The sequence below is a fragment of the Nelumbo lutea genome, chromosome 1 (genome assembly GCF_056320005.1).
Source record: "Nelumbo lutea isolate HS-2025 chromosome 1, American lotus-T2T, whole genome shotgun sequence".
In the NCBI taxonomy this organism is placed as follows: domain Eukaryota; kingdom Viridiplantae; phylum Streptophyta; class Magnoliopsida; order Proteales; family Nelumbonaceae; genus Nelumbo; species Nelumbo lutea.
In genome coordinates, this window is record NC_142684.1 from 90,987,717 (window position 1) to 91,006,610 (window position 18,894).

Genomic DNA, 18,894 nt, shown 5'->3' on the forward strand with positions numbered 1-18,894 from the left:
GAGGAGAAGAGAAATTATTCCTATTAGTTGGTCAAGTCTTGGATTAGATGTCATTAATGTCAACTTTGACGTCTCTTGTATTAATGGGAACTATTTGATAGCTTGTATAACTAGAGACCATATGGGTCAGATATTGGGCTTCAAATCTTATAAATTAGGTTTTTCTATTGTCAATGTGGCTGAGACTTAGGTTGCATGGGAAGCCCACAATGTTGCTCTTAATTTTATTAAAGGTCCATTATCATTGAGGGTGATTCTAAGGGGATGATTGATTGTCTAAAGAGTTCTACCAACCCCTTGTGGAGAGTGAAACCAATTATTGATGGTCATAGGATGATGTTTAAGAGGTTTCAAGGAATGATGGATTTTGTCATGTCTTCCGATAGGGGAATATGACTGCAGATTGACTTGTTAATCATGCGCATTTTAATTGATATCTACTATTGTGATTTTTTGGGACGTGCTACGTATAGCCACTATTATTCTATCAAAAAAAAAAAAAATCGAATATAAACAAGTCGAATTGGATCGACCTATATCCGATTTATTAGATCCGTTTTACTCCTCCCCCGTCACCCGCCCTCGCCCCCCTCCTTCTCATCTCAACCCACCCCACACACTCTCTCTTTGCTTTCATTGAAGTGCTCCAACATAGCCGCTGCCGTTGCAGGTAAGACGAATCCCTGCCGTAGTAGGGTTGCGCCCTGTTTTTCTTTTTATATTCTACTAAATCCTCCATGTATATACTTCCGCCATGAAGTAAGAGCAGTTGAAGGAGTTTCGGACCAGAGAGTCTACTTCTCTATAAAGGGGTCTTTGAGGTTTTGCAATCGACGCAGACTATTGAGATCGCCATCTGATCTTCTATCGTATTTTTCTTCCTCCTCACAACCTTAACCATCTCTCTCCCTTCTTCATCATTCCTTGCTGGACTATTTTGTGGGTATCGTTCTATCCAATCCCTACTTCGGCTCTTGAACTTGTAGGTAACGCAAAATGTCGCCTTTGCAGAGTTTGTACTCTTTTTTTTTTTTTTTTTCCTGATCCTTGCTAAATCTTCCATGAATGTAGTTTGATGTAGCAGACATATTCCTTTGTTTTTTTTTTTTGTTGGGGGGGGGGGTGGATTTTGGTTTTTGTTAACCGAGGTTCGGCTAGGTTTCAGATTCGCTCGTATCACGCTTCTCATTAAATTCATGTGTGGGGTTGACGTGCTCTGTTCCTATTGGTAACGCAGCCTACCTAGTGCAGCTAATCCGGACACACGACACACCCTAGCGTCTCTAATTCTGTTGCAATCTCTCTGTTTCATCAAGTTCTGCCTGAAGCATGGGTAACTGCTATCTCTCTTCAGCTTGGTTTCGTTTATTTTAGGGTTTCTATGTGAGAACATTCTTATCGTTTATGGCTTTATCTGTTTGTCTAATCTGTTTCAGAGAGTAAGTTAGGCGAGAAATCTCGAAAAGAAAGGCGAAAAGAAGCTCGATCAGAGAAGCAGAAGAGTCGGTATTTATCGTGGATTGAACATCAGGTAATTTCAGTTATTTAATTTTGTAACTTTTGAATTCCGAATCTTTTAACTAGTTACTTGGAGGGACGTATTTAATTGGAAGTTTACTGCATCCACCCAGAAATCTAGCAAATTGAAGAGGGTTTCTGTTGAGGCCAAACCGGAAGTTAAGAAGAAAACCAAAGGAGCGTGTAATGAGATTTCAGAAAGGAAAGAAGTTAGACATTCAGATGGGAGGGATATAAGTGAAGAGCAACCTTCATTGCCTGAGAGAATGAATTTATCATGTGATTCTGATCATACAACGCAAACAATGGTGAAGCGGAAGAAGAATTTGAAGAGGAAATCAAAGACAAAGTTTGAAGAGTATATTGAGATGGAGATGAAGAAAGGTGTTGTGTCTGCTGAGGAAGATTTGGAATTGGAAAGTAAACTTGCGAAGAAGCTCAAGGTGAAAGGTGGAAGATTGCGGGGAACAGATGATGGGATCAGTGAGTTATTTGATGGAATTCCATCTGTTCTTGATTCATTAGTGGATGAAGAAATTCTAGATGCTGAAGAAGCTCTTGTAAAGAGCTCTAATCACAATTCTACTAGTAAGAAACATAAGAAGAAGCAGAAACAGTTGCTGGATGCATCAGAACAAGAACCAGTAGATGAGGTTAGTGATATGACCATTGGAGGGCTTGATGAGAGAGAAGCTTCTTTGTTTGATGAATCCAAGTTGAAGATGGATTCATCTCATGGTTCTGCCGGTACAAAGGTGGCAAAGGCGAAGGGGAGGAAGACCTTGAAGCAAAAGTCAAAGACAAAGTTTGAAGAGTATATCGAAATGGAAATGAAGAAAGGTGTTGTATCTGCGGAAGAAGATTTAGAACTGGAAAGGAAGCTTGCAAAGAAGCTCAAGGTAAAAAGTGCAAAATTGAGGGTCACCGGTGATGGACTCAATGAATTGTTTGATGGAATTCCATCTGTCCTTGACCACCTGGAGGATAAAAAAGTGCTAGAAGCTGAAGAACATCATGAAAAGTGTCCCAATCACAGTTCTAGTAAGAAACATGATAAGAAGCAGAAGTTTCTTGATGCACTGGAAAATGAACCAGAAGATGTGCTGGGGGGTGATGTGAACATTGGAGGACCTGAGCAGGTGGAAAATGGTGGCACTGAGGTGGCATTGGAAGAACCTTATTCCAAGTCCTCTGCAGTGGATGGAAATGCTGCAAAGTACATACCTCCACATTTGAGACATTCTTCAGGACAAGAGTCAGAAGAGTCCCAATTCCGTCGAAGGATGCATGGTAAAAAGTTGACCTGATCTGTTAAATTCTATCTTCCCCTCTGTTTTGTTTGTTTGCTTGTTTGTGTCTCTGTGTATACTTTCTGATATTAAATTTAACATGCTTAGAAAACAAATTTCATCCAGGACTCCTAAATAGGCTTTCTGAATCAAATGTGGAATCAATTACAGGGGAAATATCCAGCATCTTCAGAGTATTTTCTTACCCTTATGGTTGATCATTCTTTCCAGTTGTTTCCTACTACAATATCTACATGAGGCATCTGCATAAGTGACACAATTTTATCATTCTTTTCTCCTCCGCTCCTGCGAGTAGAATGTTTCTTATTGGTCCAATAGTTGCAATCCAAATCCATTAAACACTTTGATCTCTTATAGTAGAAAGGCACTAAAACTTTTTCATTATTGGAAAACAGGGAGCATGTAGACCTACTTTGTTCTGGGCAGAGATGTAATTGTTTGTAGTTTGGGTCAATGCAGTGCGGAAGCCTAACTCTTGTACCTTAGTATTATATTTGAAATTAATAAAAGTCTTATTTTCTGATAAAAAAAATATAGGAAAACTTGCAAAATAGATAGGAACAGAATGGACTTTAATAAATAAGGGAGTGATATGGTTTAGATGGATCATCCATAAATCAATCTGGAAACCTTAAGTGTGGCAGTGAATGACTGATTATGTGTCAACCTCGAGAGAGCTGGGTGAGAATTTCTATCTCCAATGAGAAAGTCAATAGCAATCGGTTTAAATTTTTCGAGTTTGATACAAACCCGCTTAATCAAGATGATTTTTTAACTTTAACTAAGAAAGGAAGGGGTGGCTGGTCGAGAATATCTCTGAAAGCAGAGGAGACGACCTGGACGAGAGATTTCCTCCAAGAGGTGATTTTCTCGCAAACAGGAATAGTGAAAGAGCATAAACATGTTCACAGAGGGAAGGTGCTTCTCATTCAACAAAGTGAAAACCGTTGGGGAAGATTCATCCGATTAAGCTGTTGGGAACTCGCCAAAAATCTAAGGTCAATCTGCATCCCGATTAGCTCATTTCTTGGCTGAAGCTAGAGGTATCCTATCTAACTTAAATGCACAGCTGGGTTGGATCCCTAGGGATCTAAACTCTGATGTGGATGGCCTAGCAAAAGCTGGTGCTTACAGGGATTTCTTGTTTAGTGATAGCTTTCTTCCTACTTAACATTTGAGTTGTAATTTCTGTGTACATCTTCTTTTGTACCCACTGTTTCATTAATAAAGTTACCATCTTTTTCAAAAAAAAAGGGAGTGGCTAGCGTGCACCACCTTTTCATGATTAACTATGAATGCCCGATCACTTTCTTACATGTAGTGCAGAAGTAAATTGCAATGGACTCAGCTAATTGTCCTGATATTTATTTAATGAATATAGAAAAGAGAAAGGAAGAAAAACATGTTTGTTAACATCCTCCACATCACTCATCAAAAAAAAAAAAAAAACAGAATGAGTGTTCCTGGGTGCAGAAAGCGGTGGGGAAGATTTGTTCCTGGGTGTCGGTGAATGAGGAGTTTAAAAATCAGAATGTATCTCACCTATTTTGCACTAAATCATGGATGTACTTGTAATTTGTTTTGGGCCCAGGTAGACCTAGTGGTCTGGGCCTTGTTGTAATCTTCATTCTCTCTGAATAAATTACTTTACCTTTTTCCAAAAAAAACAGCCTCCACATCTACAGAAAAAAATTAGTAAAAACAGCCAAACATAGTACTAGGGGTGATCATTTCCAGCCTGGCCTGCAATATATTATTTATACATATTGATAAAAATATAATTTATACATTAAACATGTAGTTATATATACATGTTTATATCATATTGTTCTATGTTATGTACATAGATATTATAAAATGACACACACACATATATATGTATATTATAACTTATATCGTATATTATATATTTATAATATAAAATATTACATTATATAATATATGCTATATTATATAAAACTTAAATACTGACTTAAGTCCAAAGTCCAGCCTATGATCACCGCTAAAACAAACCATATTTCATAAAATCTTCTCTTTCTCTCTGCCTCTCGTAGACAAACAGACCACACTGAAAAAAATAGGTAAATATTGGTACTTCTGAAAATCATGCTGAATTGGTGATGGGCTGATAGCACACATCTTCATGGAATCTTTTTGAAATTTTATTTGATTATTCAATAGAGGAGATTTTAAATGTTTCATCATCCAATCAAATGGTGGGTCTTGGATCTCATTTTGCACTAATTACCATCCATGGCACTGAGTATCAATTTACTGCTGTCTGACTGCCCTCATTCATTGTAATTCTGGTTAGTCCCTAAATTAGCAGCAAATATTGTGCTGCTTGTGGATTCAGACTTTGTAAGCTGACCCTTTTGCAGTCAATTGTTCGCAGCGCCAGTTCTCAGATAATCAGTGAGGAAGTTCTTACATTCTTTTCTGGAGGCCCTCGCCAGACTGAACAGTTAAGAGCTCTATCTTCCCCCCATCCTTTCATCTTCTTTCCCTCTTTCTTTCTTGATACTCTTTTTCGTTTTCATTTACTTTTTTTTTTATCAACAACAGAAATTTTTGTTAGAATACAGAATTCTTGAATCAGAGATGCAAGGACAATAAAATGGAGAAAATTGCATGTAGCCTAGGAAAGGTCCAAAACCTAGTCTTCCTACAAGACTTTATTTGGTAAATTATATACAAGGCTATTCCTCATTATCAATCATTTACTTGTACATCAAATCCCAAAATGGAACCACCCCTAAGGAATACTATCCCCTAATATGACTCCTCTCTATGAGCTCTCAATCTGGCTAAATTATCGGCTAATTGATTAGCAGATCTCCTTATCCAAATGAATGGGATGTTCGATCTAGAAGCTAGAGCCTGTGCTTCTTTGATGAAATATCTGATTCATCAAGGTCTCCCAGTTCCTCTGCTTTGTAAGGTATGATGCTTGCTCTAGGATTCATGTTCTTTTCTGGGAAGACACTTGGGTGGGAATTTTGCCTCTTAAGGATTTGTTCCCCTCTTTCTTCTCTATTTCCCTTAATAAAAAAGAACCTGTGTCTTCCTTTCTTTTGTCCCCATATACCCCTTTGTCGACAAATTGGGACCTTGGCTTCCGTAGATGGTTGAGGGATGAGGAATCTTTATCAGCTTTTGAGCTCTTATTGTTACTTGATTCTGCTTGCTTGGACCCACTCAATTCTGATAGGAGGATTTGGACATTGACTCTGAAAGGGTCTTTTACTTTTGCATCTTTCTTTAAATCCCTTTGCTCTAGTTCCTCTCCTTGGGCTTTCTCAGTTAAGGAAGTTTGGTTTAGCCTTATTCCCCCCAAAATAGCTATTTTTTGTTGGGAAGTTTACTACAGTAAAATCAACGCAATGAATAACCTGTAGAAGAAAAGACCTTTCTTGTGTTTATCCCCTAACTGGTGTACTTTGTGCAAAGCGTAGAATGAGGACTGTTATCACTTATTGATTTCTTGTCCTTTTGCTGCAGCCATTTGGAATTGGGTATTTGGATTTGTTTGAGTGCAGGTGGAACTTGCCAGCTAAGGTAAATTTGTTGTTTTCCCCATCTACCTTTGTGTGGACCACAAGAAGAGGGAGAATTATGTTGAAGTGTATAAGAGCAGCTCTCCTTTGGACTATTTGGGAAGAGAGAAATTCCAGAATTTTTCAAGAGAAGGAAAGAAGCATTCTTGATGTCAAAGAGTGTATTTTTACAAGGATTGTTTTGTGGCTGAGATCTTTAAAGCTCTTTGAAAATTATTCCTTTGAGGGTTTAATGAGGAATTGGTCTTCAGCTGCCCTCACTTCTTCTAGGAAGCCTAAAGTTCAAGTAACTTGGACTCCGCCGATGGAGGGTTTCATTAAGCTGAACTTTGATGGAAGTAGTCAGGGTAACCCAGGACTATCTTGGATTGGTGGCGTACTGAGAAATGAGAATAGCAACATCATTGCCCTTTTTTCGGGACTGGTGGAAATAGGAGACTCTGTAAGTGCTGAACTCCTAGCTGCGGCACAGGGGATACAAATTGCTTATCAACTTGGAGTGTAGAACTTAATGATTGAAGGGGATTCCAAGGTGGTAGTAGGATGGTTGGCTGACCTGGGTACTGTCACTTGGGACTTTAAGGATATTTTAAAAAAGGTCGAATGGCTATTGAGGGACATGACAGTTAGATTTCAGTGGATGGGTAGATCAGCTAATGCCTTGGCTGATTATCTTGCTAAACAAGGGGCTACTCGGGTCTCCTTGTATTGGGCTTCTCTGTAGTTCTCTTTGTCCTTGTTATGTTTATTAACTAAAGGGTTGATGGTTTCCTCCATCTCCTCTCCTTAGAGGGGAGGTAGCATCTCATGCCTCTCCCTAAATTGTATTGTCTTTGGCTTTGAATTAATAAATCTTACAATTCACTGATAAAAAAAGGGTCTTCACGTTTCATCCAGCCGACAACACTGTAGAGTCACCTTCCACTTCTAACCTTTGCAAAGTTGAAGAAACCATTTATCCTCAATCCTTGTAGAAGAGCAAAATTTTCTGCTCTAATGATCATCCCGTGTTAGGTCTTGACTGAAATAGACAAGGAATTTGTTCATCAAATTTCCAAGAACTCTTCCCACTTCTAAATTTTGTCGATTTCCAATTTAGCACTCATGAAAATTCAGTTTGATTGCTTCTTGGGAAGGGGAGCTCCAATTTTGCACCTGGATCTGTCTTCTTGTGGATGATGGGGAAATCTCATGCCATGTCCTCATTACATCATTCGCTGAAAAATTTACAAAAAAGGAAAGAAAAAAATTTTTCTTGAAGGAACCCAATATGTTCTTTCAACCGAATAATGTTTCCATCTGATTTATCTTCTTGTGAAAACTTCTAATTTTCCTTTCTTCGCTAATAGTCCATATCCATAATATATCAACCATTGTACACCTTCTACATAATCTTCTCTCTTTTAGTTGAAGGAGAAAAAATATAAGGAAGAGTGTTTTTTGGTAATAAAATAAAAAATTATTAAAAAAGAGGAAAGAGATACAAGAAAAAACATAGCAAAGAGTGTTTTAATAATCATGTGTTGACTCATTTAATTCTTGTTCATCAGCATTTCTTTTTTGATAAATAAAAGTTCATAAAGAATTCATTGTCAACAAAAACAAAAAGATTGATACAAGCATCCCAAGGGGAGGCGTGAGGTGCAGCCTCACTCTTTAAAAGAAAAAAAAAAAACAGCACAAAGATTACACTTGGGCCCAATACAACTGATCCCTAGTTGTTCCTTGCTTGGCTATAAAGTCAGCAAATGCATTAGCCTCCCTTCCCACCCATTGTATAGTCAAATTCATATGTTGTGTTGCCCAATTGAATTTCTTCATTTTTTTTGAGGAAAGGTAAAGTAATATATTAGACAAAAAGCAATAACCAAATCTGCACAACAAGGAGCTGTGCAGTGCTCAACCAGAAGCTGTACATCAAAGTACAAGGTTACTCTGTAAGCGTAGAACAAAAATAGCTCCAGGATTATAAAAGGAGCAATAAGATCTATTCCTGGACAGATTATGAGCCCCTACCCATGAATATATCCCACGCCCAAAAACCTTTACATAAATTATCCTCTGAAACAAACATATTTTTAAACATTCTTTTGTTTCTTTCTGTCCATATTGTCTAGATCACTAAAGCTTGACCTGCTCACCAAATTACCTTGCTTTCTTTTGAAAGTCCCTTCAGATGCCAGCTCTGAAGAACTGCTAGCACATTTTCTGGGAAACAGAACTGAGCTTACAGCTGCAAAAGCCTTGTCCAGAGGAGCCGAGCAACTCTGCAATGGATTAGTAAATGCTCTAAGTCCTCAGATGCTTCCCCACACATAATGCACTTGCTAGGCAACAGATTCATCCCTCTTCTGGCCAAAACCTCAGCTTTCAAACATTTACCCGACACTGCCACCCATAATAAAATTGCAGCTTTAGGAGGGGCAACAGATTTCCATACAACAGCTTCTGGGAAATCCACCACCTCCACCTCCGTGAGTTTGCTATAGAAGGATCTTACCGTGAAGGATTCTTCTTTATCCCACTTCCAAATTCTCCTATCTCTGTCTGTGGAGCCAAGGGTTATACCAGATAGCTGCTGCCTCAACTCCATCCACTGTCCAACCTCCCAATCTTTTAAATTCCTTCTGAACACTGGACACCAACCATGCATTCTTTGTTTTGAGCAATCTCATAAAGATTGGGAAAGCTCTGATAAAGAGGTTGATCTCCACACCAAATATTAGTCCAGAATTTGATTCTTGTGCTGTCTCCCACCTTGTATCTGATTCCTTTTCTGAATTCCCCCAACGCCTTTTGAATTCCTCTCCATACAGCACACCCATAAGACATTATAGTCTCCGCTGGCTCCCAAGATATGATACATCTGCTCCATACTTAGCTAGAATAATCGTTCTCCATAATGCATTAGGCTGTTCATTCCACCTCCACAACCACTTGGCCAGACAGGCTAAGTTAAACTTTCTCAACTTCCTTACCCCCAAACCTCCCACTTTCTTTGGGCCACACACTTTGTTCCACTTTACCAGATGTAGCTTATATTTCTGCTTCCATCATTCCCACAGAAAATCACACATTTTCTTTTCAATTACCATAGTCATGCTAGTTGGAATGAGGAATGGAGAAAGTAAGTAGGTGGGAAGAGACGAGAGAACACTTTTAATTAGCACCACCTTTCCTCCCTTTGACAAGTATCTACCTTTCCAAGATGCCAACCTCCTCTCCACTCTTTCAACTATAGGCTCCCAAAATTTCTTAGCATTACATTTCTCTCCTAAAGGCATCCCCAAATACCTAGTGGGCAGCTTTCCCAAATTGTAACCCACACTCTCCTTCCCCAACTGGCATAATCTCACTCTTATGAAGATTAATCTTGAGACCTGAAACAACTTCAAACCAAATGAGCATCATATGGATGGCTTCCATCTGATCCTTAGCTGCATCAGCAAAGAACAGAGTGTCGTTTGCATATTGTAATACTGCCACTCCTTCCTCCTCACCCATCCTAAACCCCCCCACAGATCCTCCATCAACTGCCCTCTGCACCAACCTGCTCAAAGCCTCCGTTACACAAATGAATAACAGGGGAGAAAGGGGGTCCCCCTGTCTCAAACCTCTTGAGCTGAATATTCTCCCTACATATTTTCCATTTAGCAGAAAAGAAAAGCTTACTGATGTTATGCACACTTTTGTCCAGTTCCTCCATTTTCTGCCGAAGTTGAATTTCTCCAACATGTAGTCCAAAAAGCCCCAATTTACATGATCGTAGGCTTTTTCAAAATCCATTTTAACAGCAGCCCCAGTACTCCACTTCTCACTCTTGAATCTATCAGCTCATTTGCCACTAAAACCCCATCAATAATCTGTCTCCCGTCCACGAAAGCATTCCGACTTTTCGAGATTAAAGTTCCCATGACTCTACTCAACCTCTTAGCCAGTACTTTTGATAAATTCTTGTATACACTTCCTACCAAACTGATCGGTCTAAAGTCTTTCAGCCCGGTTGCTCCTTTCTTTTCTGGGATTAAGGAAATGAAGGTGGAATTTAGACTTCTTTCTAGTGCACCATTCAAATGAAATTCTTCAAAGACCTTCATCAAATCTCCCCCTAAAAAACTCCATTGTGAAGCCATCTGGCCCTGGAGCTTTATCAGCTTCCATTTCATTAATTGCCTCCAGCACTTCTTCCTCGGTGAAAGCTTCTTCTAGTCTGCTTGCTTCCTCAGAAGACAAAAGACTGAAGTCTAAACCATCCAGAGTGGGCCTCCTGTTCCACATTCCATCTTTCTCCGTACACTTCCCAAAAGTAATTTAGGATAGCCTCCTGTAATCTATTTTCCTCTTCAATTACATCCCCTTCTACCTCTAATCTCTTTATACAATTCTGTCTTCTTCTACCATTTGCTACTTTATGAAAGAAAGAAGTGTTCTTGTCTCCCTGCTTCAGCCAGAGACACCTGGACCTTTGTCTCCACTTTATCTCTTCTTGGTAACAGATTTTATCAAATTCTTGTTTGGCTGTAAGCCTCTGACACTTATCTTCTCCTGATAGAACCCCTACCTCTTCAGCCCTATCCACCCTTGCTATTGTTTCCAGGCATTCCTTTTTCTTTTCTTCCACCCCTTTAAAATTCTGTTTACTCCACTTTTTTAACTCTGCTTTCAGCTTGATCAGCTTTCTACTAAACCTGTGGCTTACTGAACCTTCCACCTGATGCTCTTCCCACCACTGTTTCAATTTCTCTCCTATTCCCTCCTCCTCAAACCTGAAAGGAGGGTTTTTAATGGCCACAATTCCTCCACAGTCTAAAAGGATAGGGGAATGGTCAGAAAGTGGTTTTGGCAAAGCTTCCTGAGTTAGCCATGGAAAGGCATCTTCCCAAGTTGATGAAACTACAAATAATCCAGCTTTTCCAGAATGGGATGATCTTAGTTATTTGATTACGTGTATCTTGCTCCTAGAAGTGGCAAATCCACCAATTCCCAACTGCTCATGAACTGAGCAAAGCCTCTCACTCCCCTACCGACTCTCTGTCCACCCCTCTTCTCATGAGAAAACCTGATCGTGTTGAAGCCCCCTCCAATCTCCCAAGGCAAAGCCCAACTCTCTCTTATCTTCCCCAATTCCTGGCAGAAATCTTGCTTTCTCCCATTTTCTGTTGGCCCATATACTCCAGTCTTCACCCAGCTAAAGTCTTCCTCCACCATTTGAACCGGACAGAAATTGAAAACTGATCTCTTTCCACTTCCCTTGCCATCAACATCAATGGGTCCCAAACCAACAATAAATCACCAGTTGTGCCCCTTGCTGGGACGAAATCCCATTCACACTTTCTTTCCCCCCAAATACCCTGGACTAACTCACTGTATGCATACTCCAACTTCGTTTCTTGTAAGCAAAGAACTCTGGGACTCCACTTTTTTAGGAAACCCCGTACTACCAGCCTTCTATACCCTGAGCATAGCCCCCTAACGTTCCAGGAAATAATTTTCAGCTGATCCATAAAAAGATGGTTTGTATAGTCTTCTCCCATCCCTCCTCGAGTTAACATCCTTTTTGACTCCCTCTATTACCTTGTGTTGAACTCCCCACCTTGTCATTCAGCCCCCAGGAGGGCCTAAAAAGTTCCCGATCTATCTCCTTCCTTTTTTCCCCTTCTCCTCTATTACTCTTCTTTCTATCTCCGCCAGCAGTTGTATGGTCTCTGCCTCCATACCTTTAAACGTGACTCCCAGAAATTCTCCAAAGGAGACCAATTTCGACAATACCCCTGGGGAAATCTCTTTCTGATCCTTCAACCGAAGATCCATTGGCGTCCTAGTACCCCTGTTTTCCACTCAAAACTGATTCTCCTTTTTGTAGTATTAAGATTATGATAAATTCTGATTTCTTATAAAACTTAATGAATTTATTATGATTTTTAATACTAAATTTATAATAAATTATGATTTAGTATAAAATTTATTAAATTTATTCTGATTTTTTATATTAAATGTAGAATATGGTTTATTATAAAATTTAATAAACTTTTTCTGATTTTAAAAATATTTTTAAAAAATACTAGCTAGTTAATATTTTATTACTTGAAAAATAATTTATGTTTTATATTATAAAGTAATTAATTTATTCTTTTGCTTTTATATTTTGTTAATTCTTTTTATAAATATTTTATTTGAAATATTAAATAGAAATTATTAATGGAATAATCTATATTAATATACTGTATTATATTAATATAATATACTAATATATTATATTTTTAATGTACATTAGTCGACATCCTGTCGAAATAATAGGAAAAACTGTATTTTTTTGGTTATTTGGACCGGTTTGGTTGACATTTCCTATATTTCGGAAATGTCGACCGACATAATGTAATTTTTATATTACCATCCACTTTCATGTCGGTGAGCCTCGACATCGACATATGTTGGGTGACATTAGCGACATTTGGCGACATTTGAAACCATGAATGGGAGAGGGGATTATTTCCTCTCATTCAAACCAGATTTTTCTCTCCCTTTCTTCTCTTCTCTTCTTCTTCTTTCTCTCCTTCTCTTCCTTGTTCTTGATTGTTACCAGCCTAACAGGATTCAAGGGCATGCCGAATCCTAATATAGTATCAGAGCCAAACTAAGCAAATCGAATCTGCCTAGAAATCTGTTCTCTACGCACCCAGTCTAGGGTTTCCTCTTGGTTTCTTTGCTATTAGTTGGAGATAAGGGAAATGGCTGAAAAGGAGTGGTCGCCCTCTTCCTTGGAGGTTTCTATGCCTCCAGTTGTGCTGTTCGTGGTTGGTTGCTGTGGTTTATAAGAAGCCCTCCCCTAATCGATGAAGAGAAGATGGCTGATTCGTGTGGTGCAGTGGGTGTCTTGTGTGGTCTGATTTTTGGGTGATTAGGTAAGAGATTTCTATACAATTTCTTGTTGTGAAGCAAATGATAAGTCTGTTTCTGATTGTATGGTGGGATTTCAGATTGTAGTGTGCTAGGGTTTATGCTTTTTTTACTGTGATTCAAAGGGGGAGTGGTCCTCAAACAGTGTGGTGAGTTTTCAGGTAGTCATGGGGTAGGGTTTGTGGTGTAAGGAGTGCAATTTTCAGCAATAATAAGTGCTGAAACCAGTGTGTTAAGTGTGTAGTGTGGTTTAGTGTGAAGTGTGTTGAATTCAGCTATGGGAGACAGCAGTGATAGCAAGACTAATGTGATGGTCCCTATTGATTACCTGAATGTTCAAATGACCTTCATTAAACTGGATGGAGAAAATTATGTACATTGGGCTAAATCTATAGAAGTTTTTCTTAAGGCAAAGAAGAAGGTGAATCACATAAGGGAAGAAAAACCCTCCACTGATTCTCATGAGTATGATGACGGGGAACAAGAAGATGCATAGATTATCACATGGTTATGGAACAGTATGGAACCCAAGATTAGTGTAAATTTCATGTTTCTTAACACTGCCAAAGAAGTGTGGAACCATGCTAAGAAGTTGTATTCGGGTTAAGACGATACAACCAAAGTATATCGGCTGTATCAGGAATACTTTAATCTGCAACAGGGTAATCAGAGTCTTGAGGAGTACTATGCTAGTATGAGAAACATTTGTAATGAGTTGAATGTTTATCACCTCACTTTCGATGTCAAAATTCAGCAACAACAGAGAGAACAACTGGATGTGACTTGATTTTTGGTGGGGCTGAAATCTGAGTATGAACCGGTGCAGGCTTAGATACTAGGAGGGTCAGCTCTTCCTTCCTTAGAAGAGGTGTTTGCTCGACTTAGGAGGATTTCCATTAAATCTACTGAGAAACTTGTGTTTTCGATAGATCAACCAGCCTTTACAGTATCGAGGGGTCGTGGTGTTAGAGGTGGAGCTCGAGGAGCTCAGTCTGGCCATGGTGATAGCAGTGGACCAGTATATGGCAGGAGTGGTGGTGGTGGACCTACATATAACTGTGGTGGTGGTCGTACTAGAGGTAGAGATTTAGGGGGAGCTCATGGCAGAGGACGTAGTTCTGGTCCAAGGAGGTGTACACACTATGGTATGGATGGACATACCATTAATTATTGCTATGACTTGCATGGTCTACCCTCAACTTGGACCAATCATGCCATGACCAGTGACAATAGCTTTAAACAGGAGAGTCGTTCAACAGATCAAATACTTCCTACAACCATAGATGTTCCCGGGAAGGAGATGATGAGTGTTCCCTGTGATGAATATGAGAGGTTTGTCCATGCCACATCTCAGTAGAACACAACCACTCTTGCACACTCAAGTATGGCTTGTTTGGCACCCACACCCAATCCCTGGATTATTGACTCTAGAGCCTCCGATCACATGAATGGAAGTCTAGGTGTGTTTTCTTCTCTCTCTCATTGCTCAACATCACAATCTGTTACCCTTGCTAATGGCTCCACATCCTCCATTTGTGGTGTTGGCAGTGTTAACATGACCCTCTTACTTTTATCCTCAGTTTTGTATGTCCCCAAATTTCCGTTTAACCTTATGTCAATTAGTAAGTTGACCAAGTCTCTTAATTGCTCCATTACTTTTTACCATTCTTCATGTGTTTTTCAGGATTTCAAGATGGGGATGAAGACTGGTGGATTGTATTATCTTGATGGTGGTGGAAGAACGTCAACAACTCTCTAGTCATCTCTCTCTCCTCTCCAGTGGCACTGTTGATTTGGTCATCATTCGCTGAAAGTTTTGAAGTCTTTGGTTCCTTCGTTGAGTCATCTTTCTGTATTGGATTGTGAGTCATGTCAGTTGGGGAAACATCACCATGTTCCCTTTAGTCCTAGGGTTGATAACCGTATGTCGAGTCCTTTTTCGTTGGTTCATTCAGATGTTTGGGGCCCATATAAAGTAATGTCATACAGTCGATATAAATATTTTGTCATTTTTGTTGATGATTATTCAAGGATGATGTGACTCTATTTAATGAAAGAAAGGAGTGAATTGTTTATCATTTTCCAAAAATTTTATGTTGAGATTCGCAACCAATTTGGTGTTCACATTAAAATTTTTCATTCCGATAATGGCTGTGAATATTTATTTTCATCATTTCAAGAATACTTGGACCAACATGGCATTATCCATCAGACATCATGTACTTACACCCCACAACAAAATGGGGTGGCTGAGAGAAAGAATCGTCATCTTTTGGAAACAACTCGATCTCTCATGCATCACATGAATGTCCCCAAACCCTTTTGGAGTAATGTGGTGCTTATTTCTTGCTTCTTGATTAACTAGATGCTCACATCTATCGTTGATGGTCATTCTCCATTCACCACTTTGTTTCATGCCTTGTCTTCGTTTCCTCTTTCTCCTTGGGTTTTTGGGTGTGTCTGCTTCGTCCATAATCTGGGGCCAGGAAGGGACAAGCTAGATGCACGATCCATTAAGTGCATCTTCCTTGGCTATTCCAAGACTCAGAAAAGGGTATAAGTGTTATCGTCCAAACTCTCGACGTTCCTTTGTGAGTGTTGATGTTACATTCTTTGAGTCTACTCCGTTTTTCTTGGGGTCCGGTGATGTTTCTTCCTCATCACCTCCTCCCCTTCCTCTCCTAGTTGCGGATTCTGTTCCTCTTGTTCCAGTTGTGACCAAGTCCTTGCCTTCGGTGCCATCACCTGTTGACGACCACCTATCCTTCATGTGTATACACATCCCCCACATGTACCGGCTCCTCCTCCAACTCCATCATCGTCGACAGATTCGACAATTGTCCCCACACCAGCCCTACTCTTGGTATTTGACCTTGATCTTCCCATTGCTTTACGGAAAGGTAAACATAGTTGTACCCTTCATCCTATTTCTAATTATGTTTCTCACTCACCTTTCTGCTTCTCATCGCTAGTTTATCTCCTTGTTATCCTCTGTTGTTGTCCCTAAGGATGTCCAGGAAGCCCTTGCCTCTCTAGGATGGCGCCGTGCAATGGAAGAAGAACTCTCAGCTCTAACTCATAATCATATATAGGACCTCACCACTCTTCCTCCTGGTAAGCAGATTGTTGGTTGTAAGTGGGTTTATATTGTTAAATACTTATCTGATGGTAGTGTAGAGCGACTGAAAGCTAGACTGGTTGGGTACTCCCAAACCTATGGTATTGACTACAGAGAGACCTCCCCGGTTACTAAGATTGGTTCAGTTTGTGTTGTGATCTCTCTTGCTGCTATGTATGATTGGCCCCTCTATCAGCTTGATATCAAGAATGCTTTCTTGCATGGTGATTTGCTCGAGGAGGTCTATATGGAGCAACCACCGGGGTTTGTTGCTTAGGGGGAGGATGGTAAGGTGTGCAGACTAAAGAATGCCATTTATGGGCTTAAATAGTCTTTTCGAGCATGGTTTGGTAGGTTTGGTGAGGTGGTAAAGAAGTTTGGTATGAAACAGTGCCAAGTTGATCATTTAGTCTTCAATCGTGACTCTCAGGATGGAAAGATCCTATTGGTGGTGTATGTAGATGATATTGTTATTACTGGAAATGATTAAATGGGCATTGATAGGTTGAAGTCTTTTTTGCATGAACATTTTTAGACAAAGGACCTTGGTAAATTGAAATATTTCTTGGGGATAGAAGTAGCAAGGTCTAAGCATGGTATTAACTTGTGTCAAAGGAAAATGTTCCCGATCTGCTGGAAGAAACAAGTTTGTTAGGTGTTAAACCAGCTGAAACACCTATGGAAACAAACACTAAGCTGAGTAGTGATATGGGTGAAGTGTTTGAAGACCCTGGCAGATACCGACGACTTGTAGGTAAACTGAAATACCTAACCATTACTCAGCCAGACATTTCATTTGTAGTTAGTGTGGTAAGTCAATTCATGCAGAAACCTCTGGTTCCACATTGGGATGCGGTTCCAAGGATTGTGAGGTATTTAAAGGGGGTTCGTGGTCGTGGTTTGATATACAAAAGTGGTGGAAAACTTGAAATAGAAGGATATACTGATGTTGATTGGGCCGGTTCTATGTCTGATAGGAGATCTACCACAAGCTATTGCACTTTTCTTGGGGGTAATCTGGTGACATGGAAAAGTAAGAAGTAGACAATTGTGGCAAGAAGCAGTGCAGAGGCAGAATATAGAGCTATGACACATACTATTTGTGAATTAGTGTGGCTAAGGAACCTTCTACAGGAAATGGGATACATTGTTGACACTCCAATGAAGCTCTACTTTGACAATCAGGCTACAATTCATATTTCTTCTAATCTGGTGTTTCATGAAAGAACCAAGCACATAGAGGTTGACTATCACTTTGTGAGAGAGAATGTGCTGAGTGGAGTGATAGATACTGCATATGTTAACATAGGGAACTAGTGGGCAGATTTGTTTACTAAAGGGTTGAGTCGGGGAAGAGTGGACTACATGTGTAACAAGCTAGGATTATATGATATATATTCTCCAGCTTGAGTGGGAGTGTTAGTGTCGAGTATGTAGGGGTATTTCTATCTTTATGCTTATGTTTAGGTTGCTGATATGTAAGATTATGTTAGATCTAGTGCCCCTCACTTAAGTAGGGGCACATGTGTCTTTTCCACAGTATTAGTAATATAAATCAAATCTGGCTGAATGGGAGGAGGGATTTTTTCCTCTCATTCAACCAGACTTTTCTCTCCCTTTCTTCTCTTCTCTTTTTTTTTCTTTCTCTCTCTCTTTCTCTTCCTTCTTCTTGACTGTTATCAGCCTAACAGGATTCAAGGGCAGGCCGAATCCTAATAGCATCCTTTTCTCTTTTTACAGGAATGTTGCTGGTTTTGCAGCTTTTGTTGCTGGCATGGCATGTTTGGTTGGGATTGACTTCAGTGCAAAGCTTTTGGCTTCCCTTGCAAAATCTTTCGAGGTAATCGTTTTTTTTTTAATTATTCTATGATTGGTTCTTTTGAAGTAAGTGTTGTCCATTTTTTCCCTTGAGTGGCTAGTCTTCAAGGTATAATTGCAATTTACAAGCTTAAAGAAGGTTTACATCATTAAACTAATAAGACCAATTTTAGTTACTTTTCTTTTACACTTGTCATATTATTTGTTGGTTTAGGTCTCTAGTTTTAGTTTGTATATCTGATTCAAAATTTTTTATTTATATTTCTGATGTGGAGAATCTCATTTTGCCTGTAGAATTCGCAGGTCTCAGTTTTTGAAGAATTTAGTCTCATAACTATTTGATTCTATTTTCAGGATGCATATATGAAAGAAGATAGCATTTCCTTGAGAAACCTAACCCTTCTGCTCTCTTATCTGTGCATATTTGGTGTTTGCTCAAGGTTGGTAGCTTGCATAATACAAGAAGCTTAACCTTTATAGTGGTAACATTTTTAGTGGTGTAGTTTCGGACAAGTTCACCAAGACCACGTCTTTTGTAGTAGTCAAAGTTTTGCTAATTTGTAACCTGAAGTGCTTACTAAAAGGACATAATATTGTAGAAAATGCAATGTCCTAATGTGAACATATAGAATATAATGTTCCATAGCATCTATTACCATTTTTCAGCTTTTTGCAT

At 39.3% G+C, this 18,894-nt stretch overlaps 1 protein-coding gene across 9 annotated transcripts in view; it reads left to right on the top strand.

Annotated features, from left to right (window-relative positions):
* Positions 1 to 557: 557 nt before the first annotated feature.
* LOC148876093 (MIF4G domain-containing protein / MA3 domain-containing protein) overlaps positions 558 to 18,894 on the top strand; it is a 33,996-nt gene continuing 15,659 nt past the window's right edge. The window contains exons 1-8 of one of the 9 annotated variants that reach the window (XM_088966043.1): positions 558 to 670; positions 1,238 to 1,333; positions 1,437 to 1,531; positions 1,632 to 2,808; positions 2,916 to 3,001; positions 5,210 to 5,292; positions 18,141 to 18,240; positions 18,573 to 18,658. In XM_088966043.1, coding sequence (XP_088822169.1) covers positions 1,330 to 1,333; positions 1,437 to 1,531; positions 1,632 to 2,808; positions 2,916 to 3,001; positions 5,210 to 5,292; positions 18,141 to 18,240; positions 18,573 to 18,658 — 1,631 coding nt within the window. In that variant the 5' untranslated portion in view covers positions 558 to 670; positions 1,238 to 1,329. Of the gene's footprint in view, positions 987 to 1,158; positions 1,334 to 1,436; positions 1,532 to 1,631; positions 2,809 to 2,915; positions 3,002 to 5,209; positions 5,293 to 18,140; positions 18,241 to 18,572; positions 18,659 to 18,894 lie in introns of all 9 variants that reach the window. The other 8 variants (XM_088966048.1, XM_088966044.1, XM_088966050.1 and 5 more) reach the window with 8 other exon arrangements.